This window comes from Haliaeetus albicilla, chromosome 5 (genome assembly GCF_947461875.1).
Source record: "Haliaeetus albicilla chromosome 5, bHalAlb1.1, whole genome shotgun sequence".
Taxonomy (NCBI): Eukaryota; Metazoa; Chordata; class Aves; order Accipitriformes; family Accipitridae; genus Haliaeetus; species Haliaeetus albicilla.
In genome coordinates, this window is record NC_091487.1 from 16,909,368 (window position 1) to 16,932,454 (window position 23,087).

Consider the following 23,087-nt stretch of genomic DNA (forward strand, 5'->3'; position numbering starts at 1 on the left):
TTCCCAGGAATTCAGAAGCTTATAAAATGAATTTTGTGGGCAATTTGGATAAAATTATTCCTTATACTTTGATTATGCCATTAAAATTCACACTCCTACAAATACAGAGATTTTCTTGTAAGTACTGAGTACTCACTGAGCAGCGTAGCTGGACTGCACCATTTAGACTTGAATGTGTTTTCCTACATCTTGTCTTACATCGTGAGCTATTTTTCAGCCTTTTATGAAAATATATAAGAGAGATTAAGTCTCTGAGCATTAATAGTTCAATGTGTTTAATGTAACTCTGTGTTGAGGTGAAGCAAAAGTAGAAAATTGAATTGCACTTTCCCCTGCCCTGCTTTACACATTTCATCTTAAACTCTCCATTTATTTTGCTGTCAGTTGTTGTCCCCCATCCAGTCTCCCTTTCTCACCCCCCCCCTTTTTTTTTGTTACAGTTCACCTCTAATCACCCTTCCCATGTCGGATGTGTTGCTTGCATGTGCCCTGTCTTTTGTCTTTGCATCTGAACTTTGTCCCACATGTTGTGTTTGAACAGTAAAAGATCTCCTGGAGAAGGATCTGTGCTTCCTTACAGCTGTCGATATCCTGTACCTAATGTTAACATCCTGTATCTAATGCCTGACCGCTTATTGTAACTCACGGCATGGCCTTTATTTGCCTGTATGGCATATGCAGTTACTTGCATCTATATAGGCAAAAAAAGGTTGAACAGCGTGCTAGGATTCATGTGTCCCACCTGCACTGCATACAGAAGCTTATTGAGGCAGATCTTAGCTGGATGTCACCCTCTTTTGCTGGTTTGACACCAAAATTCAACCTGGTTTCTCACTGCCATTGGTCTGAGCCTATGCAAAGATACAACCACCTAATTAAAAAAACAACCAACCAACCAAAAAACTAAGAAGTTCTCTTTAGCTAATGGTATTGCTGGCAGCCTTGCATGATCTGTAAAAGCAACATGGGTTTTCATGTCTGGAAACACACTCTTTGGTGTTTGAGACATAGTACAAGCTTGGAACGTTGTAGGCAGCAAATGAGCAATTTTAGGTAAAATCTGTTTTCTAAGATGTCAGTCTGGCTTCCTTCATGAACACGAAGTCTGCAGAGAAAACAGTATTCAGACTTGATAGTATGATGACTAGTAATCAGAAATACCTAGGCTGAGTCACAGTGTAGGAACACCGTGGAGTCCAGTTTAAAATGAAGTTCTCATTTTATTTAGTGGCCTAGAGTTTGGGTAGTTCCAAAGCAGATTGTTTAATGTGCGTTCATTAGAGACTGATTGATTGCTTGGCTCTATGAACAGGGGTTTTGGGGTGAGGAAGGTGGAAGGAGAAGAATTTGCATTTCCCAAGACTTAGGGTGTCTGAACGACATGTTTCATTTTGGAGTTAGGCTGTAGTATTTAAATATCATACATTTGCCCATGTAGTTTGTTGGGTAATAAGAAGTGCTGTTTTCTTCTATCTAATCTGAGACTTTGGCAGTTGCTCAGATACCTCCAGAGTCACAGACTTTATGAGCTGGTTCTGTGGTGGCCATTGGTTACCGATGAAGTGGATATGGGATGATTCTCCTGGCAAGTTACTGCCTCTGAAGCCAAGGGCAGTCAAAGCATCCTCTTTCACAGTTAGGTGGCCAACACCACCATTTCTGTCCTGAAGACTTGCTTAATGTTAATAACAGGTATATCTTGTATCTGTAGAGGTTGTAACTTGCGGTAGAAACAAGGAAGCTGGTTTTTGTGCATGTTACAAAACTAGTAGTTAGCAAGATGTCTTGAAGGTGACTTGCAAGTGGATCTAAAAGCCAGCTTGGCCTGTTGTGAAGGTTTTAATGTCATGTGGTGATGGTATCCTGGATGAAATGCTAATAGGTTTGGAAACAAATTTAAGTGACCTTCTGCTTTGCTTCGAGAGTAATATCCATACATGCAAATCAAGTAGTTTTCTGAAGCTACGTAATTACACACTGACAAGTGTTCCACTCAAATCAGCTTCCACATTTCATAGTTCCTTCATATGCCCAGCCCTGGGGTGGTGTTCCTCAGAGGATTATTCATAACTGGTTCTACAACAACAGAATAAATAGTATTTAAAAGCAAATCAGTATTTGCTGTCTCAATTTGCTGTTGAACATAGAGGCTGTTAGGGGATTGGCTTCTTGTAGGTATTGCAACAGTAGTGACCTTTGAGGAGATTTGAAGGAGGAAGAAATGGCATTAGCAGTAAATGCCTGAGGAATTTCTAGGCTGGTGGGGAAGGAAATGGTGCCACAAAGGGAGGCAGCCAAACTCTTGTCCACTAACAGCTTAACCTTGAATTTGCCCAAGTGGTTTTTTAACTAGCTTAGTTTTACTCCATGACAAATAAGTTGCCTTTGTCGTAAGATTTGACAAACCAGAATATCTATCTTTGTGAATATTTATTTGCAAACTGGCTAGGGTGCAGATACTGTGGCTGAGCCAAATTCTGCCAAATTCTGCTGTCCTCTAGGACACAGTTGTGGGGCAGAGAGCTGTGTGGGTTATACAATAGGCTCATCATCCTACCAGTACACCTTTTCCTGCTCTAAAGGTTTCTTCCCCTCTAAATTATTGCAGCTAATGCCTCTCAGTGCCTTACCGGTGTACTTCTTTGATACAAATACTGTGCTTCTGCACCATCTTAGACCCTACTGTGAAAGCAGGTTGCAATTGCACTTATTGAAAGAATATGGAAGCCCCAGCTTCTGTGTGGTGGTCAAAATTTCTCTTTATAATTTTTCTCTTATGCCAAGGCCTGAGCTGAGCTGAACCAAACCAAAATGGCAATTCCTAACTTTTTACTACCTTCCAGCATTACATCTTTGAATCCAGCCCTCACAGCAGGCATCCTTCTTTTCCAGCATAGGATTTGTGTGCAGGCCAGCCATATGGTATGTGTAATTATTATTTTATAATGGTGTTATTGCTCTCTAGCCTCCCAGTAAACCCAGTGCAGTTTCAGTAAACTATATACATAAGCATAGGAACTTTAGACTTGAATTATTTTCTTCACTTCTATACAATAGTAGGTGCGAAGGAGAAAAAAAGATTCCATTTAATTTATAGAAACTGTATAAAGTTTATAGAGTCTCTACCATCGTCTCAAATGAAAAGGTTGTGGAGAAGAGAAGCTGTACTGAAACTGGGAGGTCCGCAAAGGTGGAGAAGAATAACAGTTAAAGGCACACATCAGTAAATACCTGTGCTGAACTTTTCCCATTAACTCTACCGTAGAGCATATGGACTGCATTAAGGGTTTGTCTGCCTTAGGGATTTTATAAACACATTTCCTCCCCTTTCCTCTTCCCCATCCAGTTACTATTGCTTTAGACTACTACAGAATCAAATAGTGTCCATTCTGGGGTCATTGTTCTTACTGGAAAGAGGCTGTTTGCTGTAGAAATGTTCACTGATTAGTATCAGAAACCTGTGTATATATGTGTCGTGGTTTAACCCCAGCCAGCAACTAAGCACCATGCAGCTGCTCACTCACTTCCCTCCCTACCCAGTGGAATGGGGGAAAGAATCAGGGGAAAAAAGTAAAACTCATGGGTTGAGATAAAGACAGTTTAACAGAACAGAAAGGAAGAAAATAGTAATGATAATAATAATAAAAATGACAATAATAATAATAATGATAATAATAATAAAATGACAATAATAAGAAGAATAAGAATTGGAATATACAAAACAAGTGATGCACAATGCAATTGCTCACCACTCGCCAACCGATGCCCAGTTCATTCCCGAGCAGTGATCCCCCCAGCCCCACTCCCCCCCCCAGTTTATATACTAGATGTGACGTCCCATGGTATGGAATACCCCTTTGGCCAGTTTGGGTCAGCTGTCCTGCCTGTGTCCTCCCAGCTTCTTGTGCCCCTCCAGCCTTCTTGCTGGCTGGGCATCAGAAGCTGAAAAATCCTTCACTTAGTCTAAACACCACTTAGCAACAACTGAAAACATTAGTGTGTTATCAACATTCTTCTCATACTAAATCCAAAACATAGCACTATACCAGCTACTAGAAAGAAGATTAACTCTATCCCAGCCGAAAGCAGGACAATATTCAAGTACTTTCCTGAATGTGCCTTTTTTTTTTTTTTTTTTTTTTTTTGCTGTGTTAGCTCCCTGAAGCAGTAATACCAGCTTGGCTCATCCATCCTTTCAGGCATATGTGCAACTCTAATTTGCATTGATGGCAGAATTTCTGCAGCAAAATCAGGAGCCAATGTGTGCTCAGTTTTATGGATGATCTGTAAATAAACACAGCTCTCTTTTGCATCCTTATTGACCGTGAAAATGAAGGTTACCAAAGCGACTGGTGAAAAACAGTATCCAAAACCAAGAAACCAAGCCTCTGATGAAATCAGAAAACATTAATTTTGCTTCTGTGTACCCTTCTGTGCTTCCTGTTTGATTTTGGTTGACACTGGACGTCTGTATATCCAGCCCATTTGATAAGGTCTCCTGCTCTCCCCGAAACCTGGCACTGCCCATCTGAGCATTCCTGAGCATTTCGGACAAGCTTAAGAAAGAGGTGGCCCCATTGCCTGCCGCTAGCTCCTGCGCCTGTTCTGCCTTCCCCTTTGCACCAACACACGTATTTGAACGTAAAGAAGTGTATCTGGGAACGGATCTGGCTTAACGTTAACCTCCACCCACCCTGAAAAGTTAATTTTAACCGATTGATTGTGGAAGTTACACCCTAGGTGACACATAGCACTTCTGCTGCTCAGCCGTGGATGTGTGAGTGCATGGAAAGCCAGTTCTGGGGTCAAGGTGCTGAAGGAAGGGTAGACCAAGAAAGATGTGTCACGTCTCTTAGTTTATTGTACTTTGAGATTTGTAGGTGGTAAATGCTGTGGGTTTTTTACAGATATTCTGGAACCCTAATATAATTTACAGTTTCATTTGTAGAGAGCTGTTTCAAATCTGTGCACATTCTTCTAAGATATTTTAAAAGAAAAGCCAACAGCAATAATTAGTTTGGCATTTTCCATGTTTTCTAAAGCACTTAAGGGGTAATGACTTTTTTTAACCAATCTTACATAAAATCAGGTTTTACAGGAATAAGAGGACTTAAAAGGCCTGAAGGGCCATCAGTGACAAATGTAATTCATGCTGAAAGCTCTATTCCAATGCATCAAAATGAGGAAAACAATTATACATCTGATTAGAGGCTGCTGACCCTTCAGTTAAAATGATCAAAAAGAACAATATTAAAATTTGATTTACGGAAGCTACTACTTAGCCTATAATTAGTCTGACCAATAAAAACAAACCAGACTTCTACAGAATGTGATTTCCCAGCAGATAGGTTAGCTATTTTTGTAGGGCTGAAGAAACACAAAATGGTTTAAAAATATATTTGATATGCTCTATGAGTAAATTGAAATACAGCATATAACTAGTTTTAATGGGTTTTGTTCATAAATTGCCAGATTTCCTTAATTCAAGTGAAATTTGAGAACCACATGAGAATAATTGTCTCTAAAATGAAATATTACTGTGTCAGTCTACTTCATTTATATTAAATATATGGTCTAATTTTTTATATTAGAAGGTAAAAGAAAGTTGGTCAGTAATATGATTCCCCTTACACTTTTGCTGTAGTTTACTATGGAAACGGATTCAGGAAATGGCAGATGTGATTAAAAACTCTTCAGCTGTCCCAAGAGCTGTTTGTACAGCACCTAGCATACAGCACTTCTGGCAAGGAACAGGCGCTCCTCGTCTTCCTGCAACAGAAATGAAATGATTCTTCAATGTAGGGACTTGGAGTTTTGATTTTAAATGCACTAGTTAGGAGATTGGGAAGATGAGATTTGATGAGGCTTTTCCATTCATAAGAATGAAGACAAAATTGTTGTGTTGGCTAATGCGGTCCTGTTTCCGTGTGTATGCAAGTAAGTACATTGGAATCCAGGCCAGCCCAATTTGCATGAGGGTGTCGGAGCAATAATCCTATAAATTGACATAGAAGGGTCAAGCTGCCTGCTGAGAGGCTAACATCACTGGAGAGCTGTGGACGACACATAAATGTTCACCTCTGAAAAGCTACATTGAAGACAGCAAAACTAAGAGAGATTTCTTCCTACGTCCTTTAGAATGCATCTACAAGCGTATAGCTCATGTCTGAGCAAAGAAGTTGAATAAAAAGCACCGTCGCTCAACCTTATATCTCCCAATTTGGAATATATTTGTTTTATTCACAGGGCTGTCATGAATTCTGACTTTTTTGTGCATCGGTTTTTGAAATTTCCTACCAGCTTTCCCTCTTGTGGAAACTTAATTGCTGTTTTGTGTTTCTGGTATTTCTAGTGGAACGGGAAAATGTACAGAAGAGGACCTTTACCAGATGGATAAACCTACATTTGGGAAAGGTAAGACTGACAAACAGTCTTGATGTTGAGATACAAGGACACAACCATAGATAGATTGCAGCTAATTCCTTTTAAAGTAGTTAAAATTTAGAAACAAAATTGACTTCTATGCATATGGGGACATTTGGAGGAGAATGAGGGAAAGCTGAAAGCATATTTCTGAGTAAATTAACATTGCTTTTCAGGCACAGCGAATGCTTGGCTGGCTTTAGTTCATCTCAGGTGCAATTAAGTCTTTAATGCTACTGACTGTTATCATGAGACTAGAATTTTCCCACAGAACGTACCCACATAAAATCAAATGTGGTTGAGGCTGCTCTGAGGTGATGATGACTGTGTTCTTCCCTGGACTGGAAGTTCAAACATCTGAGGCATCATGGCCAAAGACAGATGTTCTTCAGAACCTGGCTTCATCCCAGATCTGCAGATGGGAAACATTAATTCCTTGTCAGTCGTGTTTTGCGGGGGCTGTATGATGGGATCTTTACATATCCACTTACACTGGAGAACTAATTTTTGGACATCACTTGATATTTTTAAGATGTAATTGTTTCTTAATCATACCATAATATGGCTATTAAACCTAATTTACTGTTCTTATTGATAGCAGATAAGTACTAACTCTCCTGAGTAGTCTGCCATCCAGAGAACAATTTTCCTGCTGTTGAGGATGAAAAGAAAAAAAAATTCTTAATATTACCGAGACAGCAGCAATGCTTAGTGCAGGATCAAGGAATGAGACCAGCTTCCTGATCTAGACGAAGACCCAGCTTGGACTGCGATTTGAGATTCACCACGCTTTTAGTATCTGTGGCTAAATTTCACGAAGTACAGACTGGAACTAAGTTTGGGCTACAAGCTGACTCAGTTTAGCTCCTGTAGTTCTTGGGAAGTGATTGCATTTCAGACATAGTAAAGTAAAGGGGTTTTAGAAGAAAGGCATCACATATATAGCTGCTTAAGTCCACTACTCTGCAGTGAGTGTTGCTGAAGGAGTAAAGGGATCCTCTTAAATCTCACTGGAAAATCAGAATAAGGCTAGTTGGAAATGTTTTGACTAGCAATTGCTCCCAAAGGTCTCTCAGAACAAAGACAGTGTTACATGATGCCTTCGTGAATCAGGCTCTAGGGCTTTAAAATAACTGCAATTTTGGAAGTTGTCAAAAAGGGTTGTCAGATATGTGACTGTGGAGAAGCTCTTTGATTTACAGAAGGAATTAGATCATGAAAAGGCTGTAGGGTGCTGTTAATTCTGCCATGCCAAGCATATGAAGTCTTAGAAACTTTGTGGGCAGGTGAACTGTTTTCTCTGGAGTGCATACAAGTTTTTTTCCTCTCTGCTTCAACAAAGAAAAATGCTTTTCTGAAGAAAGGACAAAAGTCTGCTGCTATACTGGAGTTTTTCCTGGAAGTGGCATAATAAACATACCTGTGTAAATAATGAGAGCTTCGCTAAAGCTCTCTCTAATTACAGGTGATTCCCCAAGGACACCCACTGAGGAAGGTGGCTTCTGCCTTTATCCTCAAAGAAGCACTTCTTGCAGAATGGCTTGTTTCTTTTAAAGGCAGCAGTGAAATCGTCTTCCTGTACTTCTTCAGGAAACTTATGGTGTGGTGCATCCCCTTTTAGAGGAGACCATCCCATTTGGGTCATCTTTTGAGAGGAGCTGGCTCTGCTGGTCATGGGATAATTGGGAGTGGTCTGCATCTTCCGAGTTCTGGTTGTTCTTGTCTTAAGTACTGAAAGAATAAAAAAGGTTTGGGTTTGAGGCTTTCAGATAGGTTATTTAATTTTGAAATGAATGATACTTTGCTTGCTTTCAGTAGGGAGCATCGTTGAGTACTCTTGGCTAGATTAAAGACTAGTAACAAAAATGTATGGTCCCCATTTGCCTGAAGCAGTGTTTAATCAAACAGTAGTGCATTGCCCAACCACAGATAAAAAGATTGGGCTCTTTAGGGACATGTGAGTGAGTGACACCTGAACAGAGCATAATTGCTGCAGCTGAGACTACCCCTAAGGCCTGAGCTGACTTGGCTGTGTGCCTCAGTGCACACAGCATCAGACACCTCAGTAAAGTGAGGAGATGGTTCCCTTTGGAGGTTTGCTGAGAAGAGAGAGACACAATACAAGAAGTTGCTATTTAAAGTACTTAGAAAATACTGGGAAACAGAATGTCACCAGCAGAAACCTTACAAAGGAGACAGGACATTGTGGCCAGCTGGACCACGGTCTTATTTCAGCATAAAATGGGATTTGCTTCTGCTGGACTTGTCTTAGTCTGAGGGATCAGCACCCAATCCTTAGGTGGTCGCTTCCTAGGCAGAGTATTTAGGGTGAGGTTCTGTTATGGAAAATCTGAAATAAGTCCTTGTCTGATCTCAATTACACGAGTACTATATCTCAGTTTTAGCTCCGACATTCCTAGGACAGAATTGCCACCGATGTGAAGAATAGTCAGCCCTTTCTTCCTGCAGGCTATGATTTACTTCTAGGACCTCTGTCTTGTAAAATTCTCCTTCTTACTCTCTGAAATCATGGTGACTTACCAAGCAGTACTGCTTTAAAAGCTACCTGGTTTTTTTTCTTCACAGTGCAAGCCTCCTCTGAAAGTAAAAGACTTGTTTATTGATATACAAGATGGCAAAATCTTGATGGCGCTACTGGAAGTCCTGTCAGGACAAAAGCTGGTATGTATACAAGAGCAAGAAACCTCCTTAGGTATGGAGCTCTGTGTGTTATGAGCAACAGTATAAGGACATCCAAGGAATAAGGCTGAATTTGGTCCCATGTCTTCTGTATAGTAATAAGAATTTCAGCAACTTTGTTGTGATTTCCTTATGTTACAGTCTGGTGTCCTGAGTTGTAACTTAGATTTCAAGGAAATATATAACAGTGAGGTGTAAATGGTGTGTGATCAGTGTAAATGTTCCTACCCCTCAGGTTTTTTTAAGGCTTTAATACATTAATGCTCACATACTCCATTTGGAGATCACCCAAGTCACGTTAGCAGGAACAGACATATTTGCTATATTATTTTTTTAATCCATAAATTCTGTTTCTATTTTGTCTAAGATCATTATGACACTTAATAGGTGTGCTGATGCTTGGTGTAGTTGTGAGTTTAGTTCTGGTATCCTGGCTCAGGTTCCATTAGTCTTACTGATATGGTCTAAATCAGAAGGGCAAAGCTTCACTTATGAGAATCTTTTTCTCTCCTCCTCTCTTTGTAAGAGCTGTATAAAGTTCCACATACCAGAAATGGAAACACCCAGTGCAAATACAAATGACCAGTTACAGTTGACTTCTTTAATGCTTTCTTTCTACATCAGTCTTGTCAGCAAGTACGCTCTCCTGTCTGGGTATTACACTTGGATAAGAGGAGACTCCTGTTCTGCAGCTGCCTCACCACTGCAGATGCACTTGCAATCGCCTGGTGATGCTCTACAGTGACTGAACCATCTGCATACTGCAGCGTGAATGGCCACTGTGGTCATACACTCAGAACAGCCTATTTTTTAATATTCTTGCAGTTTTGGGGAGCTGTAGCAGAAGTGGCAGTGTCTCTGTGGGCATTCACACAGATTGCATTGAGAGCCAGGCTGGAAAGGAATTGAAGGGGGAGACACATCATGGTAAACCTTAGGCTATGCCCCGGGAGGTCAGGGAGGAGGGCAGGGAAGGAGGTAAGGTCAGCTGGCCAAACTTGTTGTGCTGACAGTTAGGTGTTCCTGCACGCATGTGATAAAAACAGTGTGCCAAAGTAGAACTGCAGGCAGACAGGCATGCAATGAATTTGTTTCATTTCTGCCAAAGTGGAGGCTTCTGCCTCCCACCTGCCTGTGCCTGCTATGGAAACTGCTCACTCTTCTTAATTAGCATCATCTAATTTAATGCAAGACAAAAAAAATCTATTACTACAAATTTTCAGGTAAATTTGACCCTGTGACTGAACATGGTTGGGGAGTGATTACGTAAATAATCAACGTGGCAGGTCCAAGAGAGTAATAACTTCTGGAGAGCAGGAACGCTGGTTGCTAACCCTGCTTTGCTACAGCAAGGGCAGATCATGTAGTTGAAGCACTTTACTGATCAGAGATGGCCATAATTTTACATAGGTAGATTTCCTTAGCTTTATTTTGCTTCTGTGTTTGTAGCTTTTTAAGCTTCGTATGACGTGGTGAGTAATTCCACCATTTTTAAAAACAGTGTGGCTCTTATTTTTTTCTAGATGCACGAATACAAATCTTCAACCCATCGCATTTTTCGTTTGAACAACATAGCCAAAGCACTTAAGTTCTTGGAGGACAGTAATGTGAGTATTTCCAAAGGCTGGTCTTCTCTGGATGTATTTTGCAAATTGTAATTGTTGTAATTGTAATTAGTCTGATGCACTGCATGTACATAAGAGGAATGTACCACTTAAAGGCACTGTGACTTACCCTAGCAGCAAGGCTGAAAAGCCACATAAAAATGCACAATGAGAACACCGACAGAGTCTAAAACAAGGATTATTTGTTCATTTTATAATGTAAAAGTTCAACAGGATTAAAGGATCAGGAACCCAATATTAAAAGAAAATAAAAAGAAATGCAAGTAATTTTTATGAACTGGGACTTAGTCGCATTACTTCAGTTACATTGAAGGTAGATGACTCTCTTCCATCAGAAATACTTTCAGTATTACATATCATGTATTTATCTGGTAAACTGCTGCAGCAGCTAATCATGAGTCAAAGGTAAGAGAAAATTAAATCTGGGAACATGATAAATAACATAAATGCATAATTCCAGGAATCAAAACCTTATAAGGATATAACTTCCCTCATAGTCACTGTGGCATTACTGCAACATCACTTCCTAACGTTCTAAGTGATCAAGCAAGAACAGACCCTGTAGCTTGAAATGATTCATTACTTTTTCTATTTCTCCCATTAGGCCTTTATTCCAAAGCCCTATGGATGTGGCCTGTGTCTTGAAAACTCTCTGCTCCTGAAAAATGTTGAAAAGTAATGGGGTCGAGAGAAGTCCTAGCCATATAACAACTCATATACATGGTATACCTAGATCTTTCAGAAAGAGAAAACAAATATTGGACTATGTCCTATAAAGGACTGCAGCAGGGTTTAAACTTTATGGGTGAGGAGGGATCCGGTGTGTGCACAGGGGCAAAACCCTGCCTTGCATGGAATGCCACAACAGCAGTTGATGTCACTTTGCTGCTTCCCTGCAATGAGCTTAGCTCTTGTTCCAGAGATCCTGCAGCAGTGCTAGTCATGCAGGAGAGTCACTGCAAAGCTCAGTGCAGGAATGAGTGTGATGTGAGGTCTTAGTAGATCTCTTACGACCTTGTAGATGTGGGAGGTTTAACCTCCTTTGCCTTTTTCCCCAGGAGAGGATGTGAAAGGTCAAGAAGTTGTCCAGTAACTTCCAGGTGTTCGAGTCTCCTTTTGGAAACTCCACCAGTAGGGGCTGATCTGGCCCTCAATGTCTATGTCTACATGTCCTGCTAGAGAACTGCTAAGAAGTATTTTACGTGTTCACAGATTTCTTAGCAGTTTCCCAGTTGATGCTTTCTACCCAAATCCGGCTAAGGCCCACTGGCAGATGAGATTTTTTCTCTCTGTTGACATCAACACATTGCAGAGCTGCAGCTGAAGCGTGTCTGGTTGCCAGGACCTCGCTAGGGGACAATCTAGAACCTCAATGAGCAGGGCCAGGGAGGAGGAGCCTTGGACACAGGCGGCCTTTTAATTAGTAGTGCTAAAACACCTACTTTTCTGTGGATTTCTTGTTTCCTTAAGAGTAAGCAGTCAGTATCTTCTAGCCAAGTATCTCTACTGGGCTGGGTGACAAACATAAGCAGCAGTAAGAGGACAGAGCTGACACTGAGAACAGTCTAATGATAAATGCCACTTGCTCCCCATTTTGGAGAAACTGCTGTTCAGATGTACTAGATCTTAAAGGTTTTCCCATGCCAAATACCTTGGAGCTAGCAAGAAATGTGAGCCTTGAAATATGACAGCTAGAGGTATCTTCTTGCTAAGATTGAAAACTGTTGTGTAAACCACTAGATAAAAAGTTATTTTGCTTTCCTTTTTTCAGTCTAACCAAACCAGTTAGTGAAGGGTGGTGATGAAAGTGTTGGCAAAATGCCTTGGCTGCCAAGACCTTCAGGGTTAGATATTAAACCACAGTGGGTGGAACCCATCAGTGTAGCTTCTGTGGAACTGGGGCAGCAGGGTAAAGCACTGCTAACTGATTCATCATGTACAGGGTTTCCAAGTGATAAATGGGCTGTATGCTGGGCTTTAACTCGGTCTGGGTGCCATGTGCAGTACTGACAGCTTCCTTGCTTCCTCCCTCCTCCATGACCTTTGCCAAAACCAACTCTGTGTTGTCTAAGAGAATAACATCCTGGTGTTATCAGGTGGAAGAAACCTCACTGTGGGAAAGTCTAGTTTGCTTGTAGTAAGCAACCCTATCCTTTTGCTAACTGATTTAATCAGAACTCTGTTACAAGCTGTGTAAGGTGAGATAAGCAAGGAGAAAGGAGATGCATAGCAAAACAGAACTAAGCAGCCCTTATTTGGATTTTCATTTTTGTACAAGAAGTGACTCTCTACTTTTTAAGAATAGGATCCACTGGAGGGGGCACCATCTTGTTCCATTTTTGTATGGAGGAAACACATTTGTGGTCTTGAGGCTGCAGAACTGGGCTCACTTCTGTTTTGCAGACTGTGATGGGGGCTTGAGATAAGAGTTCCATGAGCAAGGTGGTTGAGATCAGGGAAAACTATCATTAACACAAGATTTCAGTATTGCTTTTTGGCTGGCTAGTCAGTGGCAGAAGTGTTCTGGACATATCCAGTAGTCTCAGTGCATTTTTTGCATTTAGCTTGCTTCTTTGAATTTGGCTCTGAATTTATGGTCTCTTCTACAGGTAAAGCTTGTTAGCATTGATGCAGCAGAAATAGCAGATGGAAATTCTTCCCTGGTACTTGGGCTAATATGGAATATAATCTTGTTTTTTCAGGTAATAAAACTTTAATACTTTGATCATAAGTGAACAGTCTTCATGGTATCAATCTATTCCAGCTGAATATTGATTTTTAAATTGATTTTTAATCTTAAAGAACATAATTAAGCATGCTAAACCTGGGCTTTTCCCTCCTAATACATGCTAATTTTATACCTGCAGCTGCTTTCATTTTACTTCATTGGACCTATTTTGGTGTAAATAGGAGACAGTTCAAGGCCTCATTTGACTTGGACCAGAATTAGAACTTTGGATTACTACTTTACCTTCTCTCCTGTGCCTTCCCAGGGTTCTGTTCCAGATTCCCTGGATCTGAACCAACATCTCGGGTTTGATTCCAGGTCACGGTTTATTTTCAATAACCTTTTCTTGATTTGGTCCAATTTAGTGGGAAATTCCATGCAGAATCACTGATCTCCAGAGACTTACTCATCATGGAAAAAATTCACAACTGATGTAGATGGCCAAATGAAAGATCTTGAAGGGCTTGGAACTGATAAAACTGATTTGAGCCTGAAAATTGGTTTAGCCCCAGGCTTAGATTAAAACTGCTCCCTAACCTACACGTATTTTGAAAATGACCTTCTAGACAATACCAAATTCTAATGAACAGACAGAGATGGAGGGAGGGTTCTGCAACTCTCGTAAGACTGTGAGGCTCCTTCATTGTCTTGGGGTCATTTCAGAAATGGCTATAGGTTTAAAAAAATCATCTGGAAGTTGCACTGGGGTTTCTCGCCCTGGCTGAGCTCCTCAAGCTGAACAGTGCTGCACAGCACCAGTTTGGCCAGACGGACTCGCAGGCAGAGATGGTGCGACCAGAATCTGTCGCCCCAGCAGCAGAGGGCATGGGGGACCTAAGAGCAGCAGAGTGGATAATTTGGGCTCAAATGTCAATGCTGACCAAGGACAGGAGTGCTGCTGCAGGTCACCATTTCTTGGCTAAAAATATTCACTCAAGCAAGTCCTGTGAAGAGAACAATTCTAGTGAAACTAATTTTTCATTCAAGGACACGTTTTTTTGCTTTTTGTTTAATCCGAATTTGCCCAGTTCAGCCTGAACTGATACTTGCCCTGTCTGTTTCCTGGGGTTGCCAGCTGGGCTGCTGCTGGCTGGCACGCCTGTGCAATACAAGTCAAGAGTTATAATGGCCAGGTCTATAATTACCTCTTAAAATTCAGTTATGGCGCTGTTACCTTTAAAGTTTGCATGAAAACAAGCACTGAGTTCTCCGTGCAGCTGGTGTTAAACCAGAGCATTGCGTGTTTCACCTTTCATTACAGATTAAGGAGCTGACAGGCAACCTCAACAGGAACTCCTCCTCCTCCAGCCTGTCCTCCGGGCCCAGCGGTCCGGAGTCAGACACATCCCACCCCAGCACTCCCAGCGTGGAGAGAAACATGTCCATTACAGTGAAGGATCAGCGGAAAGCCATCAGAGCCCTTCTAATCTGGGTTCAGAGGAAAACCAGAAAGTAAGCTAACAAACCCTTGTATAAAACGGTGTTTTGCCACCTGCCCTTTTGAAGCTGAGTCTCTTTTCTCTCTTCTGCCCCGTGTGCACATTACCGTGTGCTGTGGCTTCTTCTGCTTTTGAAGTTTGCAAGCGTACGGTCTCTGCAGGGGGGTATACCACAACGGCCGTGTGTCTACAGCGGCTGTCTGACCTTGAAGCCGTATGCATTGCTGGCTTCATGATTTGAGCGTTAAATGTTAACTTGAACTAATCTGCTTGGCACTGTTTAAAACAGGATTGTTCCCTCCTCCCCCTGCCCCCCGGCTTTCGTGCAGTCTATTTGATATCTTTTGCTAATTAAAGCGTCGGCATAAACAAGGGTTGAACTGAAAAAAATAAATATATTGAAAGACTTCAGCAACAGCCTTTTAAAGTAAGCAGCAGCCCTGAGGGAACTTCTCTGTGTGCTGCAGAGTGCCTTGAAGGACAGAGCACCTGTTAAGAGTCCCTCTTTCCTCAGAATTAAAGAGGGGAAGGGGGTGAACCTTAAGTTGCTTCTCATGAATGTGTAACATTTGGGTCCAGTTCCCTTGCTCTACATGTCTCTCTCCTCTTCAATAAAAAAGTAGTTATTTCAGCAAAGCATTTTGTCTAGTAATGCTTTAACCTGGTAGAGTTACTGTTGGGTTAAAAAACTTTAGTGTGAGATGTATAGTGCACGTGTAAATGCTTGGAGTATATTTTACATATATTATTATCTGAAGTGATGGCTGCCAGAGAGTTTTAAAGAGGGCAAGGGTCAAACTTACTTATACAAGTTGGATAGCTGAATATTTGGCATTTTTGTCCCTTGATGGATTTATATGTCCAAATCTGCCTGTGAACACAAATGTTCTATGTCTAGTGTTGAAGATAAGCATTTACATCTTAAATACTTGGTCCTGTGGGCCACATCATCTCTTGGTTATCTCCAGTGAAGCTAAGGGTGCTTGTTGTGCAGATAAACTTGTCCCATTGAGATCCGTAGTTCACTGCTGCCAGTGCAGACCTTAGAGGAAGCATGGTTTTAGTCCCAAAATAATTCTGATATTGTCACTAACAGGGAGGTGGTACAAGGAAAGTGAGGACCAGAGAAGTAAAGGCCATAGACTTTTCAGTCCAGTCAAAGAGTACAAATTGAGAACATCTAATAGGAGAAAATTGTTCTTGCAACTGGTCTATTAAAAACATAATAGCGTCGTTATAATCCTGTTATCCAATGACCTGTGCAGAACTTTCTCTTCTGGAGCTGTATTTCATTGCAAGTTTGATGGTTGTTTTTTCCTCCAAAACTTTGGGCATCTAGCACACTTGTGGTTTATACATATACTGACACCATTTGCATTTGGCAAAGCACAGTTTTCTGCTATAGAAGGCCAAGTACACAGGAATGTGAATCATTTATGCTTATGTGTTTAAATATTTAAGTGTTGGCAGTCTTCCCAAACTCTGGCATTAAAATGCTGGAGAGCAACAGAAACAGGAATCACAGAGACATTTGGTTTTGTGAATGTTAAATGTGGTTGCTGAGTTCTTGAGGGCTTTGTTTTTACTAACTACTTCCTACAAGCAGGTTGATGTCAGCTGTTAGCCATACTGATCCAGTTTGTGAATCCTTGTGTTTTATGGATGTATTCTGTGTGTTTTGAAATCCAAAAAGATCTCAGATGTGACTAGTGCAACTCAGAAACCTTACTTTTAACTTTCAGGAGTCTTTGAAAATTATGATGCCTTTACTTTGGATTTTGTAACAGCACCACTGTAATTCTGTTCAGGTACGGTGTTGCAGTTCAGGACTTTGCCAGCAGTTGGAGGAGTGGTCTTGCTTTCTTAGCTATCATAAAAGCAATAGACTGTACGTTGGTAGACATGAAGCAAGCACTGGAGAAATCATCTCGAGAAAACCTGGAGGATGCTTTCAGCATAGCACAAAATAAGTTGGGTGTTCCTCGACTCCTAGAACCAGAAGGTAAAATGCCTACATCAATTTTGTTGGGTAACATTCAAACTGTAATGAATTCATGAATGTTGCATTGTGATACCTACAAAAAACCTCCCAGTGATTACGCTGTTAATGTGATCAGTGTGTTGGGCTGATTGATAAGAATAATAAAAATGAATTGGTCACTGGCTTATAGTTGTGTGCTTCCAGTCATATTTGTAAGCTCCTTGGTGGCAGAGATCTTACCATAGTTTTAGCTATGTACGCTGGTCCTGGTTAATGTTTAGATGCTATGTGACAACTACATTACTAGTGAGTATTAATCACCACCCTGTCGGCCTAAGAAGCGTCTCAATGCATTAGCACCGTTTCATAATGCCTACAGTCTGCAGAGACTAAATGTCACTCCATGATGAAGTATGAGAGTCTGCCATACCGGGAAAATGGGTAGATACGTTTCAAATGTATTTGCATCTCCCAGTTTTTCCTTTACAACGCATCTGTGCACACATATATATTTATATATCTAAATATCAGCATATATGTTTGTATATAAATACATGTATATAAATGGAGCTGCTTCTTGCAGTGTTTTTCACTGAACTCTACTAGACAGGTGTTAGGCCTTGATTTTATAATTGAAAGCACAGATTGGTTGTTTGTGCTTTCATGGGTCACCTGTTAGAAGACTGGGCCATCCTGCTAAAAATAAACCTCTGTGCTGTCACTCAACAAGATCACTGTCTAGTGACAACGACATAAATGACAGTATGAAGCTGGATGAAAAGGGACCCTGAGCAGGGTTTGGTATGTGTTTGGAAACAGGAAAAAATTAATGTGAATAAGATGTTAAGAACTCTTTTGAGTACCATCAACAGTGAAAAGTATGTCTCTTATCTGTCAGAAAAAGAAAAGCATTTGTAGCTGTTATTTCTCTCATCATAAAGGCGTAAATGTCTGATGATCTGTTCCACTGCAAGGGTGTTCTAAATCCATGTGTGCTCAAGCCCCTTGTGTCTTGTCTCCACAGATATCATGGTGGAATCACCCGATGAACAGTCAATTGTGACATACGTGGCACAATTTCTGGAACACTTCCCAGAGCTGGAAGGGGTATGTGTTTACTGCTACATCACATCATTTTCTTAATTTGCTTTGGTGTACTTAATAAAGTCAGATATTGCTGTATTTATCTTCTAGGTTTCTTTCTAAGCTATTTAAAATAAACCACAAACTCAGATTTTTCACATTTTTCTTAAATCCAGTCAAATGGGCTTTCATTGGCGATTGCTAAAATGCTTTAGATAGATAGAATTATGCTTGTAAACATTTACATCCAATTATAACTTTCAGAGGTTAGAACTGGTTACATAGGGCACTACTACTTTGCTATATTAGTCTTAAATAATGCTGAAATTTATTCCTTCAACTATGATGATTCATTGGACTTTGAATTTCATTTTGACTTTTGTCTTCTCAAGTTTGAGGCCCACAGTCAATCTGAATTTAGCAGATATCAGACACAAGATAGCAGAGGCTGAATCTTGTCAATGCAGCAGTCAATAGCACTCATTGTAAGCATGAAATAAACTGCAGCTTAAAGGACCAGGACTTTAATGCAGGCTATCAAAAATAAAGAATTGAGGAGCAAACAGGGACTGACAGTGTGAGGGACTGACAAAGGTCTTCTGGAGAAACAGAGGATAAACTTGGAGAGGAATAAATGATAGGAGACAGAGATGAATACATAACAACTGAGGAGTAGGCTTGTCTGCATTCTAATCTTCCTGTACAAGTGGCTTCTTGACGTTGAGCTTTGTTCAAGTCACTTGACTTGCCAAATTGGTTTCCCTACTTTCAAAATAAGTGAGTCATTAATTGGCCATTCACAACGTAGTGGGATGATGGGCTGGGTAGTTATTCTTTCTGGAGTGTTTGGGAAAAGTAAAATGGTATCTGAGGTATGATTTGTCTTTTAATGGTGTATCATCACTTATAGGAAGACTTTACAGATCCTGACAAGGAGCTTCCAATTGAGTCCACGTATGTCCACATCAAAGACACACCTTCAGAAAAGGAAGGCAAAATCTTGATTTTAAGTAAAAGTGAAGAAAACATGTATACTGTTAATCACGAAAGGAGTCATCCAGCTCCTCCAAAGGTTCATATTCATGACACCCCTGAGAGAATTCCGTCAGAAACCATTGCTGAAAAATGTAATGGGAAATTGAGTCAAGTGTTAGGTGATTCACAGGAAACTTCTGAAGAGGAGCCTCAGAGGCCTACCTCACTGAAAATCACAGGATCTGTCAGTTTTGAATCCAATTCCTCTTGGGAGGTTCTAAGTGATAAATTCATGCCAGGTGAAGGGGGCATATCTGATGATCCACTGAAACAGAACGATGACCTTTCTCCAGCTGTTCTGACAGATCAGAAAAATTCTGCTGACTCTTTTGAAGACTACTCTGAAGAATTAACTAAAGAAACCTCTACTGAATATGACAACGAAACTAAGAGCCTTTCAGCCAACACTTCTTCTTTGAGTCCATTATCCTGGACTTCAGGTATACTTACAGATGAATCTATAAATAAAGTAGAAGAGAGCAAACCCCAGAATTCAGTTCTTTTACCAGAAGGTACCTCAAAACAAGAAGATACACATAAGTATGTTCTTCATCTAAATGAGGAAATACTGAAGCTTCCACAAAATGAACATACAAAGCAATCACCTGTCTTTGAGACAATAGAAACTAACCATTCTTCACTGAATGGTTCTGATCTCAAAAGCCAAGAACTATCTACAGAGCCTGAAGCATCTGATGACTCTCTCTCAGATGTACCCAAAAATCCAGAAGACCTGGACAGCTGTGATGAAGTTGAGTCTTCAGCTGAAGTGCTACCCAGTTCTTCGAAAGTATCTGTGATACCCCACGATCTCTTTTATTATCCACATTATAATGTTCCCATTTCAGCAGTTTTGAATGCTTACCTTGAGCCTTGTATTGAAGGTTATGGTACTGGAAATGACAAATCTTCTTCTGAAACAGTAACAAGTGTTTTACATGAGAAGGGCTTACCAGAACAGAACTACAAGGAAGATGTTCCAGACCCAGACTTAGGGAATAAGCTAGGTGTCCCTCCATCAGAAATGGATACTGAGGATGGCGAGGAGGACACAACAGATACTAACAGTCACATGAATTCTTTCGATGAAAAAGAAGTGCCATTACTAGTAGGAGAAGAGTTAGAAATTGAAAAAGATGGCAAAAAGGCTGCCAACCATCAAGATTCCACCATTCCACAACACCCTGAGGTATTTTATTTATTACCAGCATTTCTTTGTGTATATATGGAGGATTAGCATCTGACCTCAATGGTTTTCATTTGCTTTCGTTTTGCAGTGCTTTGGAGAAATATGTAAAATGTACTTGGTTTCCTGTCCAGTAATGCTGTTTGCCACAGCCCTCTACTGGAATGAATAGAATTGCAGATCCCTAAGAAGATCTGACATTAAAAGAGAGTATAAGCCTTAATACTAATAGTACTGCAAAAATGTGAATTTTAATTATGTTTTAAAGTAGTTTGAGGCTCCTGTGTAATCCCTGGGCATAAAAGATTATCACAGACGGTATTTTTAATAATTTGTAATGAGATGAACAGAAAGTAGTATTGTTGATTTAGAAAGGGTACAGGCAAAGGTAATTTTTGTCTGAATCCAAATAAGTTTGCCTATAAAAACTTAAACCAATTTGAGTAGGATAAGTTATGTGGGTAAAATGAAGGATTGTCTACACTGGAGGAGGAGAAATAGGGATTTTTGGTAATTATTCTGTGTATTGGATTTAGGCAATTTGCTACTCATCTCTTCTTGCAGACGCTGATTTTGGATTGTCTTACACGTTTTCCAGCGCAGTAATTTTAGACAGTGCTTTTCAGGAATAAGTGTCCATTTAATGTTACTCCACATGTTGCTTAGACAAGTTGCTTGACTAAAGTAATGAAGTCAATTTGCTGTTAGCTTCAAAGACTAATTGAGGATAAATTAAAAAAAATCTTAGTGGATTACTTCGAAGACCCATGTCCTGTCATGTCTTCTTACATAAAAAGAACTGACAACTAATTGTATGTATGTTGAACTGATGATACTTTATAGCTTAATGTATCCAAAATTATTTTCAAGAAATGAATTGCTTTTTACTCTCTTTAGTGAGACTTTCAGTCTTGTACTACATGCAATTTAACTTCTGAGTAGGCTACACCACTAAGATATTTAGAAGGGTAGGGAAGAAATCTTGTTGTCTAATGCAAAATATTTCTTAATTTCAACAGGCCATAGTAGAATATCTAGAGGATTTATCAGTAGCCATAAAGAGACCAGGAAAAAGTAGTAATAGGGAGGAAGAAGGGAAAAATACGATCAAAGCAGAAGACTTGCAAATCTCAGAAGTTGCTACTACTGCTCTGTCACAAGATAAACTGGAGGAAATTGCTGATTGTCAGGAATTTACCAGGTATTTCACATTAACTTTGTCTTAAGTACACCTAACTGCTATGAATGCCTGGTCTTTTGAAGTGTGCCCTGTCCACTGGATGTTTCTTGTAGACTTCTTTTAGGAGCAGTGTATTGGGACTCAATGGTTTCTTCCTGTGTTTATCTTAAACATGTTGAGTGATTCAGTGCCAGTAGGACTTGATTTGACTTTGCTACGAGAACTTTGCTATGCAAAACCCAACAGGAACCCCAGTGCATTTTGAACATGGCAGTGTTACAGCTGTTTTTCCAAGAGAAAGAGTGTTTTGTAACATAGATTAAATAATTCATGTGCATTGTGACACCATGTGGAAGTGTGACATTGCTTCATTCCAACAGATATTTGTTGGCCTTTTTCTCTGTCTTGGAACAAGTGAACAAGGTTGTGGTAGGTTGACCTTGGCTGGCCACCAGGTGCCCACCAAGCCATTCTCTAACTCCCCATCCTCAGCAGGATGGGGGGAGAAAATAAGGTGAAGAACTAATGGGTCGAGGTAAAGGCAGTTTAATGCAAAAAAGCAAAGGCCATGTGTGGAAGCAAAGCAAAAGAGGACAAAAAAAAAAAATTATTCTCTACTTCCCATTAGCAGCCAATGTCCAGCCACTTCCTGGGAAGTAGGGTCTCAGTAGGCGTAGTGGTTGCTTCAGAAGACAAATGCCTTAATAATGAGTGTGTATGTGTCCCTTTGCCAGCTTCTTCTTTTCTCTTAGGCTTTATTGCTGAGCACAACATCATATGGTATGGAATATCCTTTTGGTCAGTTTGGGTCAGCTGTCCCGGCTATGTCCCCTCTCAACCTTTTGCCCAGCCCCAGCCTACTGGCCTTTGCAGGAGGGTTGGAGAGACAGCCTTGGTGCTGTGCGAGCACTGCTTAGCAATAGCTGAAACACTGGTGTGTTATCAGCACTGTTTTAGCTACAAATAGAAAGCACAGCACTATAGGGGCTGCTGTAGGGAAAGTTAACTGCACCCGAGCCAGACTCAGTACAGAGACACTCAGCTAATTTTACTCCATTCACTTCTGTTCCCTCTTATGTTCTAATTTAGTTCTTAGGTAATGTTTTTGAGTGGGACATGAACGGTGATTTGTTGATGCTTATCACTATAGCAGTCTAATGAACTTGAAAGAGTTTGTTTAGAAAAACCCATTGTCTCCTTCAAGCTCCCTGCAAAGTCTGTCAATTTTTTATTTATATAGATAGCCATAAAACCTGGGGTATACTCTCACTTAAATGTGAATGATGTCAAAGGTGCAAAAACCCTATCAGATACCATTTTTCAGAAAAGATTCCAATTTGAGCATATGGCTTTTTATCATGGGTCAGATTTTCACAAAGCTATTTTTTATAAAGTTACTGATAAATTCAAGTCCATATTCTAATACGTGCAACAATGCATATTTGTGGTTTTGCATAGCTTAAAACTAGCATGTGCAGTTGCAGTGGCTCTCTTTGAAGTCAAAACAAAACTTAGCTTTATGAATTTAAAAACTTTGCTTTTACATACATTTCAGAACCAGTGACAGTGATTCCAACATTTATCTCCGAAAAAGATCTCCTAATACTTCTGAGGAGGTAAGTATGTGGAAATTTACCTATTGCTGTTTTTCTACATCTCTTAAACTCCAAAAGTTCACATACTGTAAAAGCGTCTATTCTATATATA

General features: G+C 40.2%; 1 protein-coding gene across 2 annotated transcripts in view; it reads left to right on the forward strand.

Annotated features, from left to right (window-relative positions):
- CLMN (calmin) overlaps positions 1 to 23,087 on the forward strand; it is a 79,651-nt gene that overhangs the window by 47,116 nt on the left and 9,448 nt on the right. For both annotated transcript variants that reach the window (XM_069783541.1, XM_069783542.1), the window contains exons 2-11: positions 6,353 to 6,414; positions 9,010 to 9,105; positions 10,647 to 10,730; positions 13,358 to 13,450; positions 14,738 to 14,928; positions 16,724 to 16,917; positions 17,921 to 18,003; positions 18,890 to 20,203; positions 21,220 to 21,401; positions 22,936 to 22,996. In XM_069783541.1, the coding sequence (XP_069639642.1) occupies positions 6,353 to 6,414; positions 9,010 to 9,105; positions 10,647 to 10,730; positions 13,358 to 13,450; positions 14,738 to 14,928; positions 16,724 to 16,917; positions 17,921 to 18,003; positions 18,890 to 20,203; positions 21,220 to 21,401; positions 22,936 to 22,996 (2,360 nt within the window). The remainder of the gene's footprint in view (positions 1 to 6,352; positions 6,415 to 9,009; positions 9,106 to 10,646; positions 10,731 to 13,357; positions 13,451 to 14,737; positions 14,929 to 16,723; positions 16,918 to 17,920; positions 18,004 to 18,889; positions 20,204 to 21,219; positions 21,402 to 22,935; positions 22,997 to 23,087) is intronic.